The sequence below is a fragment of the Panthera onca genome, chromosome D2 (assembly GCF_046562875.1).
Source record: "Panthera onca isolate mPanOnc1 chromosome D2, mPanOnc1 haplotype 2, whole genome shotgun sequence".
NCBI lineage: Eukaryota > Metazoa > Chordata > Mammalia > Carnivora > Felidae > Panthera > Panthera onca.
In genome coordinates, this window is record NC_138349.1 from 16,628,952 (window position 1) to 16,643,521 (window position 14,570).

At 53.5% G+C, this 14,570-nt stretch overlaps 1 protein-coding gene across 8 annotated transcripts in view; it reads left to right on the forward strand.

Moving 5' to 3' along the window:
• The window catches only part of AFAP1L2 (actin filament associated protein 1 like 2), a 97,711-nt gene that overhangs the window by 58,808 nt on the left and 24,333 nt on the right, over window positions 1-14,570 (forward strand). For all 8 annotated transcript variants that reach the window (XM_078434851.2, XM_078434849.2, XM_078434852.2 and 5 more), the window contains 3 exons: window positions 209-337; window positions 6,796-6,870; window positions 8,449-8,543. In XM_078434851.2, coding sequence (XP_078290977.2) covers window positions 209-337; window positions 6,796-6,870; window positions 8,449-8,543 — 299 coding nt within the window. The remainder of the gene's footprint in view (window positions 1-208; window positions 338-6,795; window positions 6,871-8,448; window positions 8,544-14,570) is intronic.

The window sequence follows — 14,570 nt, forward strand, 5'->3', positions numbered from 1 at the left end:
GGCCTGTTTTCCTGTCCCCAGGACCACCTTTTGGCTGCCACCCCCCGCCCCCCCACGCCAGGTGCTTCCAGGCCTTACCCCAAGCCCCTCCCCCTCAGGACCACAGGGCGCATGTCGAGGTGATGCAGGATCTGGAGGTGCCCCTCTGAGCCGGGCCTTTGGAGAGAAGGCAACTGCTGCAACGGATTCTTCTCTTTCCTGTCTCTAGCCCTGGAGCAGCTGTTGACAGAGCTGGATGACTTCCTCAAGATTCTCGACCAAGAGAACCTGAGCAGCACCGCTGTGGTCAAGAAGAGTGGCCTGGCTGAGCTCCTCCGGCTTTACACCAAAAACAGCAGTAAGTGTGGCCCCGGGGGCCTTGGAGTTGGGCCTAAGCCACCAACTGTGTGGCTTAAGCAACAGAAATGTTTTCTCAGAGTTCGGGAGGCCGGGAACCTGAGCTCAAGGTGTCGGGAAGGGTCGGTTCCTTCCGAGGCCTCCCTCTCTTCCTTGCAGATGGCCGTCTTCTCTCTGGGCCGTCACACCATCTTCCCTCTGTGTGCATGGCCGTGTCCAAATTTCTTCATACAAGAAAGAATACCAGTTATATTGGTTTCGGGCCCGTCCTAGTGACCTCATTTAATATTAATTACCTCTTTTTTTTTATGTTTATTTTTGAGAGAGGGGGTGGGAGGGGGAGAGAGAGAGGGAGACAGAGGATCTGAAGCGGGCTCCGAGCTGACAGCAGAGAGCCTGACGCGGGGCCCGAACTCACAAGCTGCGAGATCATGACCCGAGCTGAAGTCAGACACTTAACCTACTGAGCCATCCAGGCACCCCTAATGTGAGTTACCTCTTTGACAACACTTTCTCCTCCTACATTCTGAGGTATTGGGGGCTAAGACTTAATATATGAAGGGGGGTGGTGTGTAATTCAGCCCATTAGCAATAGCATAGGAGTGATGTGACGTGAACGAGAGCCCAGAAATCTCCGGACACCCAGCACAGCGGCCCTGAGTGAGGTTTTAAACAAAGTGTTTTCAAAGCACTTTTCCTTACTCATTCAAAGTAGAGAAGGGATAATAAACTGTGATAATAATAGCCAACGCTTCATTGAACATCACCCACCTGCATGCACATCAACTTGTTTCATCTTTAAGACACTCCTCTGAGGTGGGTGCTGTTATTACAGGTGAGGAAACTGAGGCTTAGAGAGGTTAAATCCCTTCCCTGCATCAGATGGCCCAGAGGAAAACACAGTTTTAAGGCTATAGATCACAGAACCTTGACCTTGAGTACATAGTTGTGTTTTTTTTTTCTTTTTTACCGAGGTACATTTTATACATAATCAAATACATAGATCTCAGTTAAGCCTTCAATTCAGTGAATTTTGGCAATCGCATACACCTGTGTACCTGCCACCCACAGTAAGTCATCGGACATTTCTATCATTCCAGAAAGTTCTTTCTTGCCCCCTTTCGGTGAATTCCTGAACCCCCACCCCAAGGCAACCATCGTTCTGATTTCTCCCACCACAGATTAGCATTGCCCATCCTAGAGCTTCATGTAAATGGAATCGTAGGGTGTGTACTCTGTGTTTGGCCTCTTGCGCTCAGGGGATTCGTCCGTGCTATGAGCTGCGTCCGTAGTTTGTTGCTTCCATTACTCAGTCGTGCTCCAGTCTGTGAATGTACCACGATCTTCTTGTCCATTCACTTGTTGCTGGACTTTTGTGTTGTTGGGCCTGGGCTATCGCAAATAGTAAGGCTGCTCTAACATTCTTGCACGAGAATGGTCACGGTGGTTTCATTTCTAGTACATTCAGATTTTCTTTTTTAACAGGAAACGCCTTCTCGTGAAGTCCTAACAGCTTAGTTGAGTCTATTTCTATATCGGATGTTTGAGAACTGGGAGTGATATTTTGGGACAGTAAGGGACCGTCTGCCTCGGGGCAGGAAGCAGCCCAAATCCACACCCCACCCCCCCGAGAAGGGAAGTGCACCCTCTACAGCCATCACCGTCAGGAAGTTCTCCCATATGTCCAACCTGGATCCGCCAGGTTACGTCTCAGGGTCGCTTTTCCTTTTCTTTGTTCCCTGTGGAAACCGGCTTTCATGCTCTGAGTGGGAGAGAAGTCAGGAAACTGAGGCATGTGGCCGTAGGCCCGGCAGCCTTCTCTTTTGCTGGCATGCCCCAGCTCTCTTAGCCTTCCAGGAGAGGTGTGTTCCCGGAGCCCCATGTGTGGCCTTTGCCACTCTCCAGGCCACCCTTGGTTCCCAGGCTCCTCCTGGCTCCGTGGCTAGTGTTGGCTGGCCTGCGTGAGTGCTGGCGAGCGGCACATCAAAGTGGTAGGTGGGAAATCCACATTACAAAGCCGGCGAGTTAGAGATGAGTCACCCCACGGCAGGAGCCGTCGATGCAAACCTTGAAGAAGCACACTGCCCAGACTGTCGAGATGTGCTCTGACCTGAGCGTGTCTAATGATAGACGATACCTCCGTTGGGAATGGGAAGACGCCTCTGTGACGGGCTCTCACCATCATCCCGGTCCTCTTCTTGGTCCCAAGAACCAAGTGGTTCTTGGTTCTCATCGCTCTATCAGGGCCCCCTGGGTGGGGTCCCTTTGTGGCTTAATGTGCTGTGTAGCTTCCTCTAGGTTGACCTTTGTTTCACCCCAGGTGTTTGTGTGCTCTGCTCTGATAGAGTCAGACCTTCCCCCTGCCCTTGGTCTCGGCAGCTCGCAGGGCCGCCGGGGCTGCTGAGACCGGTCAGGAGGCGCCCAGTGTGAATTGCCCACAGAGCACCGCTCAGACCACCGGAAGCGTGCGCACGGCCTTACGGGGACCTGTGGCCGCCACTCCCCACTCCTGCTCTCGAGGCTGAGATCCATTCTGGTCGTCTGTGCGCTCTCTCGGCTAGCAGAGTGATTATAACAGCCGCTGACGTCTGCCGTGCACGTACTCTGCCCCACCACGGTGCTTAATGTATGAAATGACATGGATTGTGCCACCCAGTCCCCATCCCGGGTCAGGGAGAGAGTTGTTGTCCTCATCTTCTCAACGAGGGAACCGAGGCTCGGAGAGTCCCTTCTTCAAGGCACATGGCCGTGAGTGGCCGAACCAGGGCTTGGGACCGGGCAGAGGGACCAAACCGCTCTGCTCCCCTCCTTGTCCCACGTTCCAGATTCATCTGCACCACAGTAATTGTGCTACGCAGGACAGAATCCAAAGCCCCCCTGAAATCAAAGCATTTGTCTCCCTTCTCAGCCTCCCGGGCATGTCTTGCTGTGTATGTTCCAGAAAATGAGCTCAGCTTGATGAGACTTGTAGGTGGAGGCAGGCTGATCATTTTGAGATAGTCTGTGGTCTACACTGGCTGAGCTGTTGTTTACTCCCACACATTTTGGACGGAGTGTGAGAGAGAGAGAGAGTGTTTACACTTTTCAAGTTGTCTATTTGGGTTTTCTGATCTTTTACTGTATGACTGTAACAAGAATTTTCTACTCTCTTTGCCTTTTATCTGGATGGTGAGGTCATGGCAGGGAATGAAGTTTGTTTATCAGGAGCCTGCTGTTCATTCCTGCCTTCACCTGAGAGTGTCATGGGTCCCTCGGTGCCCTCCTCGGAGACTCTGGGAGAGTTTGGGGGCTGCTCCTCTGATAGGAAGAGCTGCCAATGTTCTATCTGTCCGACGGTAGCAAAGAGGGTCCGTGTGCCTCCCCTCTACCCCCACCCAGTTCTCTGGGAGAGACTACCCCCTGCCACAGGGGTCATTTCCCACAAGTTACACACTTCCTCAGAGCACAGTCAGCTGTCCTTTCCAGCCATACCTATGCTGATGTCATTTCCCACATGCTTGTGTTGACTATCCCATTAGGGTCTATTCCCTTCTCCATTGTTGGGCTCATAAAGAGAGGGACAGTGTCTTCTATTTCATTCTGTGCTGTGTCCCCAGCACTTAGCACGGTGCGGGTGCTCAGCGCACTTCTGCAAATGAATGAGGGAATGATAGGAAATTCTCCAACCCAAGGCTACTGCCTCCCAGACATGGGACAGCTCAGCAGTCTCCCGTTCCAGGGCCAACTTCACCGGGCGTTTCCTAGGATTGCAGACAGTCCTGGGAGCCTCTTACTTACCTACCTGGATGGTCCTGGATTGGCAACCCTGGAACATCAAACCATAGCCAACCATGGCTCGCAGCAGAGTGCCCAGGGGAGGAGACGCGGCCTCAGGAAGAGGCCGGTGCGAGTTTTCTCTGCAGCGCACAAGTCACGATCTTGCGGAGAAAGCACCTGCCCAGAATCTAACAGTTAAAACAATGACAGCAATATCTTGCCTTTTTTTTTTTTTTTTTTTTTTATAGGAGTGTGGGCTTAGTCAACAGTAAGAAAAAAGGAATGAACATAAAATGAACATTTAGCTATTTACATTCTTTCGATTCCTATTTTGATCGTTACCGGCGTCATCTGAATTTTTTTATGTAGTTGTGGTTTGCCTCTGTATTCTGCTTTACGTTATTTTTATACTTAGAATCGTCGCCTGTGCACATTTCCATGTGCTGACAGTTCACATACTTTTTCTCTTTTTGCTATTCTGAAACAGGATCCTTTAACTGTAAGTCTTGGCTATCTTTGTAAACAGCAGACAGAGAGCTGCTTTGTCATTTTTCACAGTTGGGTAGGTGTCCACTGATAGATGAACAGTGATGGTCAACCAGCCTCCCATTAGTGACATTTACATTTCGTAATTTAAAAAACAAAAACAAAAAAAAAAAAACTTCTACAATATTGCAGTGAACATCCTCAAGTCAGATTTTGTTTACGTGCTAGAGTGTATCTACAGGACAAATTTTTGGCAGTGGAAAAATGCCGGGTTAAAGAATATGAACACTTTAAGGAAAAAAATATGAACACTATTTTTTTTAAGTTTATTTATTTTGAGAGAGAGAAAGAGAGAGAGAGAGGAGGGAAAGAGAGAATCCCAAGCAAGCTCTGCACTGTTCAGTACAGAGCCCAACTTGGGGCTCAAACTTATGAACTGTGAGATCACGACCTGAGCTGAAACCAAGAGTTGGATGCTTAACTGACAGAGCCACCCAGGTGCCCCAAGAATACGAACACTTTAAATTATCCTCTAAAACTGCTTCCAAAACGGCTGTGCCAGTTTACACACTCTCTAGTAATTCATTTATTTTGATTTTTTTTTAAGTTTATTGATCCATTTTGAGAGAGAGAGAGTGGACAAATCCATGTGAGTGGGAGAGGGGCAGAGAGAGAATTCCAAGCAGGCTCTATGCTGTCAGCACAGAGCCTCGAACTCACGAACTGCGAGATCATGACCTGAGCCGAAGTCGGATTCTTAACCAACCAAGCCACCCGGGTGCCCCTAGGCTTGTCATGTGTAATCTTTGTTAGTTATAGGGCTCACTTTTTCAAGTTCCCTAATATTAGAGTTTTGTACTCTTGGAAGCGTTCAGAGTTAGGTAAAAACAAGTGATATTTATCACAGTCGTTTTCCATAGTATCCCAAGCAGACAAGAAAACCAAGGCACACGTGTTAGCTGCGTTGCTCAGAATGGCACCATTCACGGCAGAGCTTTGCCGCCTGCCCCTGCAGAACACTCTTCTTGGGTGCTTTTCTCTGGAAAAGCTCCTGACCCGGCCCCTCTGGGTCGCAGTCAGTGGAAGTATACTGGTTGTGGCTGACTACTTTTAGATCTCATAGTGCCCTCCCATAACCTGCCGCGGTGGGGGGTGATGTTGCTGACGGGTCCTGGCAGGGCTGGGCACCAGGATGGCGACCCGGCAGGCTGATGGCAAAAGACCCCGCTGACTGTATCCTCCCCATGTTCCTCTGGGTTTTCACAGGCCTCTTGGCTGGAGGCTGGGCGGATCTGACACGGAACTGCCTCCTTCGCCAGGGGTTTGAATTGGGTCCCTTGGCTGGGTAACGCCGTCTCCAACTACCGGAGCCACGGGTTTCTAGGAAATGCAAATTAAGGGGCAAAAGAGAAATGCAGGTGGAATTCTAAGAGGAGAAGCACTAGAATGAGCTTCCTGTGCAGTCTTCTGAAGAAAGGGTCTTCGGGGCACAAGAAACTAAGCAGGTGTCAGGAGACTGACATTTCTCTGTCCAGACAGGCACTGGGAAGGTCACCTACACAGAAGTGATTTTAAAAGAGGGAAGGGCCGAGCTGTTGCAGGGTACAATCTACAGGGTAGAGCAGGTGCCTGGCAGGGCTCCACTTTCAATTCCCAGCACACCCACCCCTCCAAACCCAGAGCTCGCGATTTGGGGGTCTCAGGGCCCCACATTGGTACCCCACCTAGAGGCCTGCGAGCTAAATGTTCAGATCCTCAATGTGCCCTGTCTTACAAAGACATCACTCTGATGAGCCCATACGAGTTACCCAGACTAGAGTGAGAATGATGGATATGAAATATTTTTTAGTTTAAATGAAATGCTAGGAAACCCAGAGAAATCTGCCTGGTGAAATACGGGGCAGATCTTTGCGGTGTGGGTACCCTTGCACTTCAGACTTTTATTCCTGAAGCTATCTTTCTGGACCCATCTTTTCCCTCCCCCACCCCCACCACCCCACCCCCAGGCTGAAAACCTAACAGTCAGCAACTTGGCCTTTCTGTTTTTGGAAATCTGTCAACTCTATAATGGACTCTTTCAATCAACTCGGAATGTTGTATGCTTTTCCTGGAACCCAGGCTAATGACAGTGTCTCTCGGGGGACGCTCTTTCTCTCCAGAAGCCATTTCCCATCGTGGAATCACATGAAACCTTTGTCTTCTACCCTCCTGCTGCAGGTTCCGATGAGGAGTACATTTATATGAACAAAGTGACCGTCAACAGGCCACAGAATGCGGAGGCCCAAGACAAAGGTACAGGCTAAGCCCACTGGTGGTGCGGCCAGCTTCCGGGAGGGGGGCGCACAAGCTGTGGTCCCGTCCCGCCCCTCCTTCCTCCCAGCCAGCACCAGACAGCCCAGTGGAGTTATTTCTGGCAGTCACATTTTAGTTGATGGTATTTTGGGTTGATGTATTTTGGGATATTTCATCAGGCCACCTCCTTGAATCTTAAAGGTCCCATGTCCCATTCGTGGACAAAGAATCTGGCCCCTGAAGTCTCTCAGCTTTTCCCCAACAGCATCCCAAGAAACAGGAAGTCACAGACCGATGCTCTAGGAAAGCAGCCTTGGTGCTGATTCCACACCCCAGCTTTATATCTTTGATAGAAGTCCGGATTGGTTTTAATGTTAGTTTATTTCTTTTTGAGAGAGACAGAGAGAGTGAGTGGGGGGGTGGCAGAGAGAGAGGGAGACAGAGGATCCCAGGCAGGCGCCGTCAGCATGGAGCCCGATGCAGGGCTCAAACTCATGAGTCGTGAGATCAGGACTTGAGCCGAAACCAAGAGTTGGTCGCTTAACCGACTCAACCACCCAGGTGCCCCGCAGTCTGGACTTGATGTGGGGGGGGGGGGGGGGGGATGGTAGAGGATGGAAATGCTGATGTCTGCAGCTGCCTTAACATTCAAAAGTTTTGCTCAAAGGTGCTCTCTTGGCAGAACTTTATATCTTACATTGGAAGGCCATAGTATGTCTTCCATGGTATCTTACTCTTCTGCTCTCTCCTTTGCTCTGAAAACCTTGAGGAGTGGGTCTGGCAGGACCCTAGGGAGGTCCAGAGGTTTGTAGAGCTGCCTCGTTGCAGAGGAGAGGAGATTAAAAGCCCCATCCCCCAACTCCCAAGCCTGTGACTGAAATGCAGAGGCTTAGCAAGAGGTCGGGACGCAGTGCTCCAAAGCATTCAGTCCGGTTAAAGATTTGGCTTCAAGGTGCCAGCCACCAAAGCCCCGAGGTCAGATCTGCCTGAGCCTGCCTGTCCTGGACTTAGCTGGGCCCCTGGCTGAAATGGCCAGGCTCAGAAGGGCCCTTGGATCCTTATCCTTAAAAGCACACACAACTGGTGGCCAAGTTCTCCACTGTGGCTTTTCCGCCTCATGTTTTCACCACCAAGCCTGGGGCTCAGCAGAAATTATCCACACGCAGGCTGCCACAGTGCCCAGGGTCATTTGCCTTCTGGGGAAACTGGGGTGGAAAGAGCCATAATCACAGGGTTGGTGCTGAGAGCTGCTCTGTATAATGACCACAGGGCAGCTTCTCGACTGGCTAAATCTCTGTGGCTAGGCCATTTTTGGCACAGGGCAGGTAGTAGAGAGGGTGTGGAGGCTGCCAGAAGCCCCAAACCAGTTCCTTCTGAGGAATCTGCCCATGGCTGGGACACCACTGCACCCTATTCTTGAAGGAAAACAACAACATTGGCTGCTGGGACCTCCTCGTGGGTAATCAGCACCTGCTCAAATAGATCTCATGGCATATGTGACCAGACATTCCGGGATAACGCACCTGCTATGACACTGGGCACCCCTCACTGAAGCCTCCCCCTGCTTGCCGCCCACAGCACCTGAGGAGCAGAACCCACTGCCCAACGGGGAGCCTGGCCAGCACTCCCTGGCCCCTCAGAAGAGCCTTCCGGACCTCCCGCCACCCAAGATCGTAAGTGTTTGTCCAACACCCCTGATTTCCTGACTGGGGCCCCGTGAACTTCCAGTTGCTCTCACAGGGGTCAGTTCACCAAACATCTGGTGTTTTCTGAGCGCCTACTATGTGCAGGACATGGGGCGAGGCACTGGGAGACAGAGACAGAACAAAAGCACGCCTGCCTGCGGGTGGCATCATTTGCCCAGGGCCACGGTACTCAGGACGCTAAGGGTAAAGGGAGTGGGAGATGCAGGGGTTGCCTTTATTGGATGCCACCAAGTGTTTGAGGCTCCACCGGGCTCTGCCCAGCACCATGTGAGTGGGGCCCTGTAGAGCTGTGGTCACCGGCTCAGGCCACAGCGAACTTCTGGAAATGTAAATCATATCGCCTTGCACTTCCTGCCTCGGACCGGCCAAACGCTTTCACTGAGCTTAGGCAAAAAACATCCGTGTTCCTTAGCCCGGCCCCACGGCCTACACGGTCTACACAGCCTGGCCCAGCCGCATCTCCAGCCCCGTCGCACCTGCTGTTCACGGGTCTCCCTTCTGCCGCTGGATTATACCACAGGCTTAGTGCTGCCTCAGGGACTTTGTACTGTCTGGATCCTGGCTGTCCAGTGGCTGCCTTCTCATCTCCCAGACATTCACAGACAGACTTGCCCCGACCTGCTGCATGAGGCACCCCAACTCTGTCCCACCCCAGTCACCGTCTACCCCAGGGCCAATTACCCCTCCGTGGCCCTTGCCACCACTGAAGTGATCTTTGTACTATTTGCCTCCCCGACCAGACGTAAGCTTCGTAGGACAGGGACAGTGTCTCTCATTTATTGCTTCCTGCCCGGCATACGCACGCAGTAGGCCACATGAATGAGTGGAATGAATCATGGAACCCTACAGACCTGGGTTCAGATCCCAGCTCTACCAGGTACTGGCTCTTCGGTCTTGAGCAAGTTGTTTAAGCTCTCTGGCCCTCTGTTTCCCGGTGTTTAAAAGAATGTGAATCTCTGTCTCCTGAGATTGTCTTATTTGATGGGTTAAGGCTACGCGTGGCACACTGCGTTGGTGTTCAGGGAGGTTAAGTAGCGGTGTTCATATCTTACGGGTGAGGAAGCCAAGAATTTGCAGGTTAATAGCGTCTGAACGTCCCACACACAGAAATGGTGGAGCCAGAGTTTGAACCCAAGTTCTTCCCTGTCTAGGGCCTGGTCAGGGCGGCTTTCTAGAGAGGTGTGAGGTGAGAAAAACGGGAAGGATTTCTATGTGTAGCAGGGTCATGGGGTCAAGAAGTGGGAAGGGTTTGGGGGACAGTGGGGTCCTGGGTTCAGTGCCAGCAGGAAGCTGTGTGACTCCCATGGTCACTGAGCTCCCAGGGTGCTATCCAGGGACACATCTGTGGGCCCAGGTCACCGCTAAGGGCGTCCGGACCGCAGCCTGGCCCTCTCCATTCGTGCCTTCCTGAGGATGTCTGGAATACCTGGGTCAGTCTCCCTGTACATGAAGCACCCCCCCTGCCCACGCCCCCCCCCCCCCCCCGGTCACCAACTGGCAGGGACTCTTCATCTCAGGCTGAATGAGACTTGATGGCCTGAGCCTGAGTCCCTGCTGTCCCCACTATGCTGCGAAGTGGGTGACTGCCACACCTGGGCCGTTGGCGCCCTGATGGACACAAACTGGGGCCTCCCCACCATCCATCTACAGATGCGTATTTTTGGTCACTGTTTTCCTATGAAGAAACAGAGGCTCGGTTAAAGTAATCGGCCAAGGGCCCACCTCTGGGAGGTAGCGGGGCCAAGACCTGAATGCGGGTTCTTGGTTTCCAGGCCACTCTGCAGGCCCGCCTGACTTAAGCTCGTCTTTCCAGCAGAGTGAGGCTGTAGTCTCTGGTCCTTCCAGCTGCGGGCTCTCCTCACTTTCCGCCACAGTGCTCGGGAGAAGGGGGGCCTCTGCTCCTGACCGGCTGCCGCCAGTCTAACCAGTGGGAGATGCGGTGGTATTCTGGGGTGCTCTAGGCACTGCTCGCCGGGTGGGGGGAGGGGAGGTGGCTGCTTGGCGCTGGAAATTTCCTCTCCGGAATTCAGCGCCCGACTCTGGCCAGGGCCTTGGGCTCTGCCATTCTTGGGGCAGCAGTCTGTGGCCCAACACCGGGTGGGAGAGGCTGTCAGCAGTCAGAGCCTCACAGGCAAGTACTGGGTGGTGCTGCCTTGTTCTGGAAATCTGTGCCTTGCAGACACGGCGGTGGGCCGGGAGACGCAGGGTCTGGGACCAGGTTGTTGGGAGAAACTAGTCAGGTCGCACTCGTCCCAACAGCTGCGGCAAGTCCCGCAGGCTTGCCGATGGCTGAGACAGAGGCGGGACGTCTGCCTGTGGTCCTCAGTGCCTGTGGCTGGGCCGGGAGCGTGGCCTCTGTCGCAGGCTCAGGACGCCCTGATTCCCTCTCTGGTGGCCTGGGTCCCCCCCTCCACCCCCGCAGAGTCCGTGGATAGCAAGGGAAAAGGCAGCCAGGGGTCCGGGGCCACCTCGTGGGTGCGGCCAGTGACTCAGGCAGCCGTGGCACTTCCCGCTGCTGTGCGCCCAGCCAGGTGCTGCGGTCACCGTAGGAGAAGCATGTGCTGGCCTCGTTGATGCTCCCGGCCAGCACAGCCATCCCTACCCCAGCCACCCTTTGAGGCCTGAGCATGCATTGGCGCTGGTCTTAAGCGGGTTACTCTACGGGGGAAGCAGCTTACTCCACACAAGGACGTTGCCACGGTCGGTCTGGGGAGCCGGGGCTGGCCGGATCTGCTAGTCCTGTCCCGGGAATGTTCGACAGTGCCCGCTGGGGCAGGTTGCTCATCAGCACAGAGACCGACGCCTCAGCTCATCCGGGCCCCTGCTCACGTTCAGCTCTCGTGTCTACTCTAAATCAGGACTGGCAGACTCTGGCCCCCAGGCCAAATCCACAGCCACCTGCTACTGTAAATAAAGTTTTATTGGAACATAGCCACGCTTCTCAGTTATGTATTATCTCTGGATGCTTTCGCTCTGCGACGGCGGAGTTGAACAGCTGAGATCAGCGACCCTCAAGTGACCTGCCGATCCGTTAGGAATGTATTATTGGCCTTTTACAGAGAAGTTTGTAGACCTCTGGCAAATCCGGCTGAGCCGGGTGGCTTTCTTTCCTGTCCCTTCCTGTGAATTCTCAGAGCCTCCTGAAGGTTGTGAAGTCACCTCTCTTCTGCGCCTGAGTTTAGTGTCTAAAACCTGCACCATCACAATGATGATGATGATGAACTTTAACGGTCCCTTATCTTTATCCCTTTATTCTCATTCTCTATTCTTCCCCTGAGAAATCAGCCTCCCTTGCTCCTCTGACTTCAGAAAACGGGTCATTATACTTGTGTCATTATGTGACTCTCTTCTGAATTTTTGTGCAAATCATTTTAACCTGTAACTTGACTCAAGGGCTTATATTTTGCCCCAGCAGCCTTGAGGGCAGGGACCATCTTCTTTAATGAGGGCTGAGCTTGGGCGTAAGCCTGGGCAACCCCAGACGTCTCCTCTGTCTCCTTAGGATACGGCAGTTCTTCCTCTGTCGAAAGTGTATGCTGACAACTTTTCTCTCTTCAGTGATACGTTTGTATTTTTTAGGTTGGTAAAAATGCATATGTATTGGATAATAGTGCTGGGAACAGTTTAATCCTTACAGTGGCCCCATGTGACAGGTACTTCTACTCTCCCCATTTTGCAGTGGAGGAACTGAGGCACAGAAAGGTCAAGTAAGTTGCCCAGGGACACACAGCTGGGGTGCGCCATGTCAGGTTTCAAACCCTAGCCCTGGAGGTTGGATTCCTACCACCTCCCTCTCCTGCCTCTCCCCATAGATCCATTTACAGGGGATTTTACTGGGAGAGGCTTGGGAGACTCTCAGGAGACACTCCCTAGTACTCCGCCCCCAGATAGGACAGTAGGACCCACGTGGTGAGAATGACCCCTGAGGGGCTTCTGAAGAAAGGTTCGTCCCCCTCCCCGCCCCGCCCCGCCCCCCCCCCCCCCCCCCATTTTCCTGTTCTGATTACAGGAGTCTGGGCTGCAGCTCGATCTTGGATGCTTGGAGCTCCTCTCTAAATGGGACCCACCCCCTCCCTCTGCGAAGGGTCCCAGCACCACCTGATGGGGATGGGGTTTCTTGGAGGCTGGAGCCGGGGGCCAGGCCAGCTTAGGAAACATGAGCTCCAGGACCCATCTGCAGGGACCTTGCTGCTTCTCAGGGGAGGCGATGCTCTCCCCTCGGACCCCAGGAAGCTGGCTCTCGAGGACCACGGCTGGGTCTCGGGCAGCCCTTTCTCAAACTGACCAAGGGGCCAGGAATGGCCGAGACGAGCAGAGACAACTCACCAGGCTGTGGCAGCAGACCCGAAAGGTCATCCGCTGGCAGCTACCGTGTGCAGCGTGCCTGGCCTGCCCTCGGGAAGGAGCCTGACCCGGTGCCACTCACAGCCGCATCTGCGGGCCCAGGGCAGCAGCCGATCTGCTTCGGAAAAGAGCACGTTCTGTTCTTTTCATGCTCTGTACCTTTCTGCCTCTTGCACCCGTGGGGGTGCTGGAAGCTGCTCGAGGCCTACCTCTGGATCTTGTATCCGCTCTCTTGATGTGAGGCCGGATGAATTTAGGATTCAGAGTTGGACCCACACTCTGGCCTGGCCTCGCCAACCCTCTGCGTGCAGACCTGCCTCAGCTTGTTGGATGGTGATTCGGTGACCCGGCTCCTGCAGCCCCCCCAGGGCGTGGACGGCCCCCAGACAATGACGGTGACAGCCTCCTCATGTTTGATACGGGGCTAAGCATTGTGGAGACACCGTCACGGTTTGTCTCAAGACAACCCTGGGTTTATTCTCGTTTATAGGGAGGGAAGGTGAGGGAGAGGCCATCACATCCCGTCAGTTGAATCTACAGAGTCCTAAAGCCCTGACTGCAACCAAGTTACATTCACTCCAGAGTCCATATGAGGTGCCAGGCCACACCGGACCTGGCTCTGGAATGCTGCTTTTGGTGAAGCAGCCGCAGGATCATTGCTCTGCCCTGGAGGAGGCGGGGGGTGGACCCTCTCGCAGCCCATGCCGAGTCCCGTACCATGGGGACCCCGGCCCAGGCTGACCGCTCTCCCACCATCTCCGGGGCCAAGACTTGGGGAGCCATCTCTGCGATAAGTCCCTCGTTTTCATGAGCTCGTTTCAGAGGCAGGGGTTTCTAGATCTCCCCTTCTCCTGCCGGCAGGACAGGGAGTCCTCCGAGGTCCAGAGGCCCATCTCCCAGGGCCGTGTGGGGTCTTTCCGTTGGCCGCCCTCCTTCCGTCTCCCCCCACCCCTTTCTACTGCTTTCATTCGAAGTTCCCCAAATGCCCAGCACAAGGGCTTTCCCAAACCATTTACAGTAAAGAATAATGGAGGAGTACAGAATTGCACGCTCCACGTTTCTGCACGTTTGGGTATATTCTTTATTCCTCCCCAGTCGTGCTCGTGCCACATAAGAAGCTCAGGGTCATCTTTGAGACTCCACTCAAAGCTCGTGTCCTCCCGGTGGTGGTAAATGCTCCTCACGCCCTCCGGGTCCCCACAGAACTTTGACCTCGTCTATGAGGACATGACTCACCGTACACGTGAGCGGGAGCCCTGAACATCCACCACCTGGCGAAGTCTTTGTCAGGAGTGACTCCGGGACATCCGGACGCCTCCCTTGCAGCTTGGACACAGGAGCCACCCAATATCCATCCGAGTGGTCGGACTTATTATGGTGAAAGTTCAGGATTTAGAACCCACCAGGTCACCTTCCTCCGTGTGTACTTGATTAGCCCTTGTCGTTTTCGAAAGTAGATGCTATTTAGAAGCCACAGCGGCCTGACACGCTCTGGATGTTTGTATGCATTCCATATCACGTACACAAGGCCATTTTGTGTGTGTGTTGGGGCGGGGGCGGATGTGAGCCTCATTTTGCAGAGGAGAAAGCTGAGGCTCCGCGGGGTTCAGCAACGCGCCCACAGCCCTTCTCTGGCAGCAGACCGGCGGA